The following is a 12,219-nucleotide window of genomic DNA, read 5'->3' on the forward strand; positions in this document are numbered from 1 at the left end:
GTAGGGTATAGTAAGGATAATTGATATACCCCCAAATTAATTTTATCAACTACCCCCAAACAGCACTCTCTAATTAATTTACATTAATCTGTAAAAAGAGAAAAAGCGAAACCGTTAGCCCAAGTGTTTTTTATATAGGTCCACGAAGGGTAAATTTGGTTCAGACCTTAATAAAAAATTAGTATCAACAAATCATAATTTTATCGGAAGCTGATATAATCCCGAAAATAAAGTTACCATATTTTTTAAAATTTTGCCTATTAACTCACGATTTTATCACAGATGTTAACACTTCTTTTCGTTTTGTACTTTGTATATATTTCTTGATATGTTTATATATATTTCTCCTATGTATTTCGATCTCTCTCTCTCTCTATATATATATATATATATCAACATTTTTTCAAGGTTTTCTTCAAAGAATTTAAATTTATGTGAAAATTTGCCAAGAAAATCTTCATATCAAGATTTGTGAAAAATTGGTCAATGCGACATGAGATCCAAATGGGTCCAATTAGGATAGGTGGGATTTTATTGGATGGGGCATATATAAATAAGTGGGGAGGTACTTTGTTATGTTTATTTTGGCTTTCTTTTCTTTTGTCATTGTAAAAGCGTGACAAGATAACGCTGCCTCCAACTCTTTTGGCCATTATACATTCCACATTATCTCATTGTTTTTGAGACTTTATAACATGTGAATATATGTGAACCCAAACCTAAACTTTAGGATTTTGTTTCCTTTTTGGAGTTGCTTTCTCTGTGTGGTGTAACAAGTGCCAACCTGATTGATTCCCGTGATACTGAATTTCCCACCCAAAAAGTTTGGAATTGGATGACGTCGTACAACTAGTGATGCAATTGAATCGGATTCCTTAGGACCTCTGATCCGAATCCAAAATATTGTTCTCAGATATGTATCATCTTCAATTAAAATCCAAATATACATTTCAATCGGGTTTGGGATTACATGATCGGGCTTCTTTGGATTTGGGTTCAAATCTATATCGGTCCTTTTTTAATTTTATCCAATTTAACTAGAGTCTTGATCAAATCATACCCGATTACATTTTGATTTGGAAAACTTAACCCTTGTTTTCAACCTCTTCTATGGTATCAAATATCGTCATCTACAAATTCCGATTCAGGTTCAACGTAAAAATATTGGATCTGATTTGGAATATCCTAATATAGAGTTGGAGTTATTCCCGGCCTGATATTTGTATTTGGATTTTGATTTGCCATACCCATGTCCAATCCATTTGCACAATTAGGACCACCAACACGACAAATTATCCCATGCACTTGCACAACTAGGCCCATCATATTCTTCCCCACCATGTGGAGCTTGGCCTATCCTAAGATTAAATGCTGAAGGCAATCTTTTCTTGTGTGCTTTGTCATCCTTATCATGCGATTATTGTATATGACCACATTGTTTAAAACAAGAAAATTGAAATTAATCAAATTTATGGTGACCAAAAGATTCACCAAGTAGCATTGATGATAGTTGGGTACTTGGGCATAGTTGCTATTGCAATCCCACTATGTGAGCTCAGCTTGATATGCGCCACTACTAGACCTAGCCCCACAAGGACCCGATCTGAAGATCACAGAAGATCCTACCAGTGGTCAACGAGGGGTTTTTTCATAGACCAATCATTGAAGCGAAAAGATCCATACAGGGGGCTCCATTGATATGAGGGTGAAGCATCTCAAAAAGTTAAGCAATTAAGAAATGTGATATGCAAATACGTTTTTGGTTAGATGGAGCTTAGGTTGGTAGTTAATATAGGGTGGTACTGTTGTTATAAGGTGGGGCGTCGCATCAGTGGCAGCCAGCCTTGGGAGAAGGTGCTAAACCCCTCTCAGGTGCCAAACTTGTGGTTTCCCTAAGGGTTTGTGTATCGGTGACCCCACCCAAGGTTTTCCTCGTTGAGGGGGGTGGGCCTCTATAAAGTGATCCGGTTCTCAGCGAAGGTTCCTCTTGTCATAAAAAAAAAAAATAATAAAGAAAAAGAAAGAAAAAAGGTGGACAGTTTTATGGCCGATTAACGGAAGGAATATGCAGTTGGGTCTTGCATATGTTGATTATTGATGTAATCATGATTATTTTATAAAGATGACGTTTAGTGCTGAAGACCTTTGTGTAAACCTTCTAGCTACAAAAGTATGGTTCAGTTAATGATTAGGCTTTTACGTGTAATCGAGGTCATCATGTTTAAGGGCAAGCTTGGCTTCTCGTCTCTCTCTCTCTCTGAAAGCATCACAGAACGAGATTGAAAATGCTAAAAATCTTTTTTTTTTTGGAAAGAGAAAGCTGGGTTAGGCAAACCTCTTTCCGATATGCAACTATACCATAGGGATTAGAACATGCAACGTCCCAACAAAAGGGGACGTGCACTAACTGCAGAGCCCCCATTGGTTATACCCTTAAAAATCTTATGTATCCAAGTATCACAATTTTTAAAATAAAGGAGTTGAAACTAAAGAGAAGGAAGAAGAATATATTTTGTGGGAGCTTACTTATATAATTAATTACTCATTATAAACTATCTAAGAGATTGGTCTATTTAAAATGATCGTATGCGGTTTGGTCATATGACATTTTATAGAGTATGATTATAATAATGTGTAGATGCTTAACGTGTGATTATATGTTAATTTTTTATTTTATGATGGACTGAATTGAAAAGAAGACAAATGGGTTATGGTTTCTCAAAATCATATATAGTGACAGTTTATTTTCCCTCTCCCAAGAAAGAGATCATTCCTCTCTCAATTAAATTAGAAAAGAAAAAAAGTCATTAATAGAGGTTTTTGAAGATCAAAAACTTCATCAAGGTCTTTCAGTGCATTTTGAGTACATTTTCGCACTATATTTTATTTTGATTTTTTTTCAATAACTTAGCATGAAAAAATTAAGGATAAATAAGGATTATTTTTTCTAAGTTTTTCTGATAAAAGAAACGTTTAGCAACAACAATTGATGTCCTGACCATCTTATGGTAGGGTCTTTGGCTTCTGCATCTCCACCTCCTCATTGTTTGCGGGGAGGATCCTGCGCCAAAACCAGTGCTTCCTCCAGACGAGGGACATCTCCTCGATGGGGACATTCTTGGTCTCAGGGAGGAAGAAGTAGATGAAGGTGGTCATGATGAGGACCCACCCGGCGAAGAAGAAGAAGAGGCCGAACTTGAAGTGGCAAAGCATGGCCAGGAAGGCCTGGGCGATGGCGAAGGTGAAGAGGAGGTTGGTGGAGACGTTGATGCTCTGCCCCGCAGATCGGATCTCCAGGGGAAAGATCTCACTGGGCACCAGCCACCCCAGGGGCCCCCACGACCATGCGAAGGCCGAGACATAGCAGCAGATGAAAAACACCACCAGGTTGGCCTCGCTCTTGCTTAGGCTTCCGCTGCCCGACAGCCCGAACTTGTCACCCAGGATGATTCCAATCACCACCTGCCGGAAAAAGAGAGAGTGGAACAGGGAACTATGAGCTAAATCCAAGTGTTTTTCACAATCAATTCAATCTTATATGCCTAATCCAAAACTCTACTGAAGTTTGCGCTCAATATATATTCCTCTCTTCTTCTTCTTTTTTACTATCGAAATAGATGGTGATTCTTATTTTTGTTATATTGTTGGCAACCTATAAAATCTTTAGTGTGGAGGTTAACTTTCGTTTTTTTAATGTCAACTGAAGTAGAGATGGAATATGGAACCCTATATATAGAAGGTTTTGAAAATGGGATGGTTTTACTGAAGCAGAATCAATGACAATAAACGAGGAAGCAGATCAGGTCATGCTGAAAATGAGCGTTTTTGCTCATGCGGACATCGTGGCCGTCTGTTTGCATTTTGGATGAATGCCACGTGGTTTTGTTGACTTTTGAGCTTTTTAAAATGCAAATCGGATGGCCACGATGTCAGCATGAGCGAAAACGTTCATTTTCAGCATGACCTGATCTGCTTCCAATAAACGAAAGCTATTAGTAGTCAATATCAGCATAGAATCAATATCTTGCTACCTAATCAGTGACAATGTGAATTGATTCATGAGTTTGTCAGCAGTAGCAGTATTGGCGTACCTTTCTGCTTATTTTTAGTACAGACTGCAGGGGGTAGGAGGGGATGTGAACGTCAATAATGAAAGGATGAGAGGGAATATGACTATTAAGAAAGGAGGTGACTGGCTGACAGCTACTAATATTTCTTACAAAGGGGCCGTGGATAAGATACCACAAACATAGGTGACGAGCCTTTAAAGAGGCATTTGCGCTGTCGTTAATGCATGAAGCCTGGCGTGAACCAAAAAGTTGCAGCGGGCCTGCCTATGAATGGAAGGGGGAATTTTAGGTATTCACGGTTAGAAAATCATAAGGGTAACCAGGAAACAACAACACGCGTGTATGAAACGGACTCACTAGCCGATTGAGTGACCTCACAGTAGAAGTAGGAAGTAGGAAGTAGGAAGTAGGAAGTAGGAAGAGGACACAAATTGGCAAGACGAAAGGGCATTATTATGACCCAACATGACGAATTCATTTATCGAGCTCAAAAAGCGGAAAAAGGGAGTACCTGACAGATGAACATCTGGATCCCGCCCTCGAGGAAAAGGAACCGTCTCCCGTACTTGTCCACAGAGTATACGGAAACCAGAGTCGCTGCGACATTCACCACGCCTGTTATGACAGCGGACATGAGCGAGGCGTTGTTGCCGAAGCCGATGGTCTTGAAGAGCACGGGCGCATAGAACATGATAACGTTGATGCCGGTGAGCTGCTGGAAGATGGGGATGAAAAGGGCCATGACCAGCTGGGGGCGGTACTTCCGCTTCACGATATTCGCCCACGGGTGCTCCACCTGCTTGGACGCCTTGCTGGCGTCGATGAGGTCCTGGAACTCCTCCTCCACCTCGGTGGTGCCGCGGATGCGCTGCAACATTCGCTTGGCCCTATCGTGGTGGCCTCGCTCGATGAGGGAGTTGGGGGTGTCCGGGAGGAAGACTCCGCCGACGGTCATGATCACGGCGGGGACAGCGGCCAGGGCCAGGCTCACGCGCCAGCCCCACCCGCCCTTGATCTTGTTGGTGCCGTAGTTCACGAGGTTCGCGGCGAGGATGCCGATCGTGATGAAGAGCTGGAAGCCGATGTTGAGAGCTCCCCTGATCTTCGCCGGAGCCATCTCGGAGAGGTAGACGGGTACCGACTGCAATTTTCCAAGGTTAGACGGATAATTAGTTTCTTAGTTACTAGAGTAAAAAGTGGGCGGGAGAAGGGAGACGCGCTCGTTGAAACAGGAAGTGTGTTTTTAAGCAATGCCTTAATCCTGAAGCGTGTAAGCATAAAGTAACACAAAGAAATGAAATAGACGCCAAAAACAAGTTCATAAAAATCGGTATCATAGTTAGGCCAAAACCCTCTCAATACCGGGAATTTCAAGCTCGATTGGGGGAGTGTGTTTGGGACTAGAGATCCTCGGATCTTAGATCCGTGGTAGTCAAGCGCACCCTATACGTCCAATTTCACATTAAGCCTTGGAAGGTTCTGATAAAAAAAAATATATGGGACAAAGTTGTGAAAGCAGAAAATCAAAATAAGAAAAGAAGGGTAAAAATTTACATAAGTGGCACAAGCGACACCGACGGAAAGTACAAGCGACCAAACATGAAATAAATAAGTTGACAGGGACGCCGTGGTTGTCAAAAGAGAAGGGTGCCCAATTCTTCAAGTGATTTATTTATTGCGTTGAAAGTACTCTTCCAAACATCTGATTGAGAGATTTTTTGTTGCAAATCGACAATGTTTGAAATTTAAAGACTTGTTTAATTGTTTAGAATATTTCCAAACGAGAGAAGATAAAACCATGACGTCCTCGACCATGATGATTGGCAGTAATATTTTATAATTAAAAATTATCACATTCTCCATTGACTTTTTAATTTATAACCTGAAAAAAGCCCACCCGGCAAGAAGACCTGATTGCTCAGCCTGCCGTATCCGCAATCTTCTTACATACCATACCACGTAAAACTCCCCCTGCTTCAGGGCCTATGCTCCGCGTTGGCTTGCGCAGAGAGGCTCATAGGAATCGAACCTTCACTGACAGTCTAGCAGTCAAGGCCGGATCACCCCACTACGCCAAAGTCCAATCCCCCTTGGGGCACATTAACCATTGACTTTTTTCTCAACAGAGAAAGCTGAGGTTAGGCAGACCTTACCAGTTATACAACTATATATCATTAGGATTCGAACTTGTAACGTCCCAACACAAGGTGACGTGCACTAAGCGTTCCTGCCAGACAAGCAGAGCACCCCCGCCCAGTTGATCACATTCACCATTGACTTGGTTTAGGAAACTACTGTTAGTAATTTTGTCATACTGGCAATAATGAGATCCGTAAACTCTACGGTTACCAATATACCTCCAAGACGGCCCCAGTTAGAGACAAAAACAATGGCATCACCTTAATTGTTTCCACCCAACTAAGGAAGAAGTCCGTTAATTAATCTCTTACAAGAGGGACATCTAAAGTCATGTACGCGAAAGGAGCTACTCCTGAATTCCTAGTCTTGGTTACGTCAGAAATGGAAAGAGGGACAAAAGAGACTCAATCAAGGCGCCCACAACACCCACTCCGTGTAACCACCAAAAGATAACGAATGAAAAAGGAGAACCACAGAAAGCCAGAGAGACTTCTGTGAGTAGAATTAAAAGCGAAAAAGTAGTAGATAGCGAGCAATTTTTTAAATTAATCAAGGCCCGTCAGCCGAAGAAGGGCGGACCAGAAAGAACAGAGTAAGAAAAAGGACTCGAAAATTGCTGACGTGGTCCAAATGACAGCAATCTCATAAAGCAATATCATAACGACCATAGCATTCCACACACTTTACAGCCGTGGGCCCCAAAAGGAAGCATGATTGGTGTTATGTGCTTGATATGAGGTCGTTCGTGTTCCGATACCGTCCCCCGAAAGTAGAACTCTCACATTCATGGGCCCAAACAAATAGAAGGCATTCTTTTTTTTATGTACAGCCCATGGCACAGTAAGGTGAGTCATTATTGTGTCTTTAACCACCGTCCATGTAGAAGATGGACGGAGAAGGACGTGAGAGGTGATTATCTTCAGCCCCTCGTTACAATCATCGGCCACTCACTCTGTGACTCACGGGATTGGCGGGAAGATTTTGGAAATTAGCTGAAATTATCCACTATGGATATATAGAGATCCATATCGTCTCAAGCTGGAGAAAAATACATGCACTATGAAAAATATGAATACGAAAAATACAGAACTACAAAAGTCCAAAATGCAAAGGGAAGAATCTGAGTTACGGTACTTTGAAAGGTTGGACAGAGCCCCCTCAACGGAGAAGGTCGGAACGCGGAATTTCGCAGTAAGAGCTCAGAAGAAACGGACACAACCCACAATGACAAGAGCGAAGGCGAGAAACAAGCTTTTAGGAGAATATTGCAGTGAGAGATGAAACATAGAAAATAATTGAAACAAAAAAAAACGAAAATGGGGTCAAAGAAAAGTATACAAACTCAGAAAGAGAGTTCCGAATCGGAAAATCGGGAAGATCAAATAGGAGAAACAGAGAACCAAAGGAAGGAGTCTCGCGCTCTCACCTGATTGGCGAAGCCGACGCCGATACCGAGCAAAATGCGGCCGATGATGAGCATGGCGACGTCCTTGGCTGCACCGTTGACGGCAGCACCGACGAGGAAGGTGAGACCGCCAAAAAGCATCGACGCCTTCCTTCCGAACATGCGAGTCACCACCGAGGCGGCGAACGAGGCGATGAGTCCGGCGACGTAGAGCGACGACGTGAACGTCGTCAGGAGCTGGCTGTCAAACTTGCAATACTGGTTCTGGTTAGTGTCGGCCTTCATCTTCCGGTACACCGAGGGGAAGAAGCGCATCAGAAATGGATCCATGGACGTCACTCCACCTAAAACCCAAAAAATACAAGATAAAAAAAAATTATTTGTCAACTAAACTTCAGATGAAATTCTAATAAAAATTGGATGACAATCCGTGTGCTAAAAAAACCTCAAAAAGAGAATCAGAAAAAAATAACTTTTGTTCTTCATGAATATATCGAAAACAACTGTAATAATTGTTTTTCGGTTCTAGATTTAATTCATTTTGGGAAAAAGAAACTAAGAAAAATTATAAATCAGATGAAAATTAAGCTTCTGATCTCCATGAAGATATCAAATCAATCTTGAAAAATAGTTTTCCGGTCTAGTTTTATCCCGACTCCATGTTAGATATTAAAAATTCATGAAACTAGAAAAAAAATACATAAAAAGTAGTTGTGATTCTAGATTTCTGGATACTCAGGTCCTGTTAGAAAGAGAGAAACATTACGAAAAGTATTTCAGAAATTATTATTATCAAGAAACCGTCGTTCATCTCAATCACGAACCAGAAAACGAGAGACAACAGATTTCTTCTCCTCGCTACTCAGGAAAATCTCAATATCCATAGAATTATGAAAATCTTCGAAAAATAAAATCCGAAAAAATTCCCGATCATCACATATCTCAACGCCAAATATATTTTCGGACTAGGGGCATCAGAGACCGAAAAAATCCAGAAAACAGAAAATAAAAAAGAAGAAGCAAAAACCGAACAAAAAAAAGAAAAAGAAAATCACGATCTTGTCAGATCTCGACCTGAAATCCCGATATCGTATCCGAAGATGAGACCGCCGGTAGCGGCGACGATGCACGTGAAGACGACGAACAGCGTGACCTTCCCGGCATAGTTCTTAACCTCGCGGGTGTCAACAAACCCGCCCCGGCCATTTTTCCAGTCCCTCTGGGAAGCTTCCAGGAGAAGGAAAAACCAGGGAGGATATTAAAGGAAGGGAAGAAGCAAGAAATAATAACGATGAAGGAAGAGGCAAGAAGAAGAAGGAGGACGAAGAGAGACTGATGTCGAGAGGAGGGAGAGTATCGGCTATTTATAGGGCAAATTAATGGTCATTTCGGGACAAGGGTCCGGACCCGAAGAAAGAGAGCCAAAACAAAGAATTCACCGCTGTGAAATTGTTTTTGATTGGGGGTTGTGATTTCGGGGCGCAGTGTTGCTCGGTCGTGAACTTGATAATGTAACAAATATGGGTGAAAAAATATCGTGATTTTTGGAAGCCTATCATAATGCCAAAAAAGCTACACTTAAAACATCAATGTATCATGATATTAAGACGATCGATTGTAGCATATTTTTAATGTCTTTTAATTACTTACGTCTTTCTTTTTTATTTTACACTTCCATATATCCTGATATTTCCTCTAAAATATTCAGATGAAAACTGATTTTTTTCAAAAATATTTCCAAGAGCGAGGAGATTTATGATATCGAGCAAAATTTGTATATGTATTAAGTGCTTAAGGTGTTTTATCATGTCTCATTATACAACATTTTTTCTTTAATCTTATTGTTAATTATGTGAGTCATTTAGATTAATCTCAAAAGTGGAACCTAAATTATGAGTTAGATTCCCATGCCCAAAGTTGGTGCAGACCATACCTAGCCAACTCACAAGCTAGTTGGCCCGGTTTGACTGAGGTGGTATTCCCCACACAAGGAAAAAGATTTATTGCATCTTTATGTTATGCATAAGGAAGACGGCACCGACACTAAAGTCAAGGCACATTAGTGGGGTGATTTCCCATGAGTGGTATGTCTTTTTCCCAAAGCGAGATTTGTGACAGTGGTTCGAATCTTACCAGATCCATATCCAGGTCTAGAAGGCCTATCTCCGAACCAGATCTATCAAACCCTTTGACGTTTTTTCGGTCATTCCCCAATAATACGCTCAGGTGGGCCTACGTGGATCTAGATCCGAACAGAACCAGCTTAGCCCCCCGCCTCCTTCTCTTTAGACATATGGCCTTGGATGGCCACCGCTGATCCAACGGAGTTCAACTCCTCACTCGGACCCAACCCGGACGCTAGGAACGATACGGCCATCACACTGATGCTACTACGTGGCAACACGGACCTGAGGCGCCCACTTGACTTGACTCAGTTGAAACTTTGAAAAGCTGACAAAGAGTGGGACCCAGCCAGCCCTTTCATGGTCAACGCCTTTACTTTCTTTTATTATTATTTTTTTCCTACCAAAACCGTTTTGTCCAAAAGGAGCTATTTTTTATTGAAATTAATTGATTAAAAAATGTTTTTTATTGAAATTCCCATTTTTTTTTAATGTTTATTTTGTCTTCTTAACGCCTGAGGCTCATAGTGAACCGTTACACACAGCCATCTTTGCTTTGACTATGCTACTTTTGTTTTTAATTGTATTTTATTATTATCGCTGGAGGCAAACCGAGCCGGCAGGACCAACATGGTTCACTCGGTTTATGTCCTCTAGCCCATTAAAACTCAACAGCGACCAAGCCCTTCCACCCACGGAGAACGCCCTGACTTGACCAAGACAGGCCCAGCCCCGTTGCTTCAGGTGGCAATCTGTGTTCCTTCGTAGAGCAGTTACGCCCATACTCGTATATGACCGATCGTGGGTTATATTGAATCCCCACCCCACGTCTCACTTTGAGATATGTGAGTGGGGCCCACCAATCCAGATGTGCGGCATTGATGTTATATAACCAGCATGACCGCCTATTACGTTCTCGTTTTCTCTTCGTAGCATAGTGACAAAAGTAAAAAACGGCAAAATCTCGGGAGTAAAAAATCCAGGAGATTTTGAATTTTTTTCATAAATCTTATGTTTTTTTAACAAAATCTCGGAAATAAAAAATAAATAAATAAATATTAAAAATACAATTTATCAAAAAATATAAATAAAATACATTTAAAAATAAAAATCTCATGATAAATATCTATTAAAATCGTAAATATCATGATATTTGTCACGGTTTGAAAATCTGGCGAGAAATTGCCATTTTAAACTTTCAGGCAATTTCTTGCAATATTATCGCAAGATTTTTATAAATCTCACGATATTTGTTATCGAGCTTAGTAGCATTGTATAGTGTATAATGTGACAAATATCAACAGGAGAAGTGATATTTTAGCCTGCGATATTCCAAGTGGCAAAATAATGTGATATTTTCATCGAGATACACTAGAAGAATTCTGCGGATTAGCGACTGACACTATTCGACGCTAATCCATCGCAATTCCATCACTAAACTATTTAGCGATGGCGTAGCGATGGATAACGTCCGTCGCAATTTTCTGGTCGATAATTAACGACAGAACTGATATGTCGCTACTTACATCGCTAATTCGTGATGGATCAACGAATGTCATGAACCGTCGCTAAATCGACGCTAAATAAGAACTGATTTAGTTTTGTAACAGATACATATTCGTCGCTAAAATGTAACGATGAATACATACCCATCTTTAATATTCATCACCAATTTAGCGACAGATTACATTTCGTTGTAAAACATCGACTGATTCAATTTTTGAGACAGATAAATATTTGTCCCTAATCCGTCGCTAAATTGGCGATGGATATTAGCGATTGATAATATCCATCGCTAATCCGTCATAAATTAAAAAAAAATATTTTGTTTGAAATATAAATATAAAAAAAAAAAAATTCTCGTTATACAATTTATATAACCTGTGTATAAAAAATAAAGTACACATAAAAAATACATAGTGAAACAAATTTAACAACCCAGTATAATCCTCACAAAGTTCTAATTAGTTACAAGTGAACATATACAAAGAGTTTTGTTTAAAACAACAAGTACGTGAAACAAATTCAACACATGAATCTAATCCTCGCCAAGATTCGGAGCATCATCCTCTTCATTGTCTTGATCTGCCCCTTCATCCATGCCTCCAACTCCTCTACACTGATCATCTCCAGCATTCTACAAGAGAACCAAAATGTTAGTATTGATCAACAAAATATAATGAAATAAATTATATACAATGCACCTAATCTAAGGCAATCAAAGTAACATGACTGAATGACACATAGACTAGCAATAAAGTGAAGGACATTAACAAAATTCAGAGATTGTCAAAAAACTTTCATAGTGATTCAATCATGCATATATGTGTTATAAGGCAGTTAAAAAAATTATAGTGATTCAATCATGCATATATGTGTTCTAAGGTTGTCAAAAAAAAAATTATAGTGATTCAATCATGCATATATGTGTTATAAGGCTGTCAAAAAAATTTCATACTGATTCAATCATTTATATATTTGT

The 12,219-nt window shown here is 40.0% G+C and overlaps 1 protein-coding gene across 1 annotated transcript; it reads right to left on the reverse strand.

The window, feature by feature from the left end:
- Positions 1 to 2,881: 2,881 nt before the first annotated feature.
- On the reverse strand, positions 2,882 to 8,945 carry LOC149834679 (sugar transport protein MST6-like). Its single transcript, XM_090011521.1, has 4 exons — positions 8,689 to 8,945; positions 7,636 to 7,958; positions 4,582 to 5,211; positions 2,882 to 3,462 (listed from the first exon to the last, which is right to left on the reverse strand). Exons 2-4 carry the CDS (start codon positions 7,942 to 7,944, stop codon positions 3,004 to 3,006), a joined length of 1,398 nt encoding a protein of 465 aa, XP_089867647.1. The 5' UTR covers positions 7,945 to 7,958; positions 8,689 to 8,945; the 3' UTR covers positions 2,882 to 3,003.
- Positions 8,946 to 12,219: the final 3,274 nt, after the last annotated feature.

The sequence above is a fragment of the Nuphar pumila genome, chromosome 6 (assembly GCF_984573655.1).
Source record: "Nuphar pumila chromosome 6, dmNupPumi1.hap1.1, whole genome shotgun sequence".
In the NCBI taxonomy this organism is placed as follows: Eukaryota; Viridiplantae; Streptophyta; class Magnoliopsida; order Nymphaeales; family Nymphaeaceae; genus Nuphar; species Nuphar pumila.

Excerpts from the sequence above, each read along its gene's own strand:
- LOC149834679 (XM_090011521.1), bottom strand. The coding sequence starts at position 7,944 with ATGGATCCATTTCTGATGCGCTTCTTCCCCTCGGTGTACCGGAAGATG. Across the intron at positions 5,212-7,635 it reads GCGTCGGCTTCGCCAATCAG|TCGGTACCCGTCTACCTCTC; the intron begins GTGAGAGCGCGA and ends GGAAAATTGCAG. Across the intron at positions 3,463-4,581 it reads TCCAGATGTTCATCTGTCAG|GTGGTGATTGGAATCATCCT; the intron begins GTACTCCCTTTT and ends TTTTTCCGGCAG.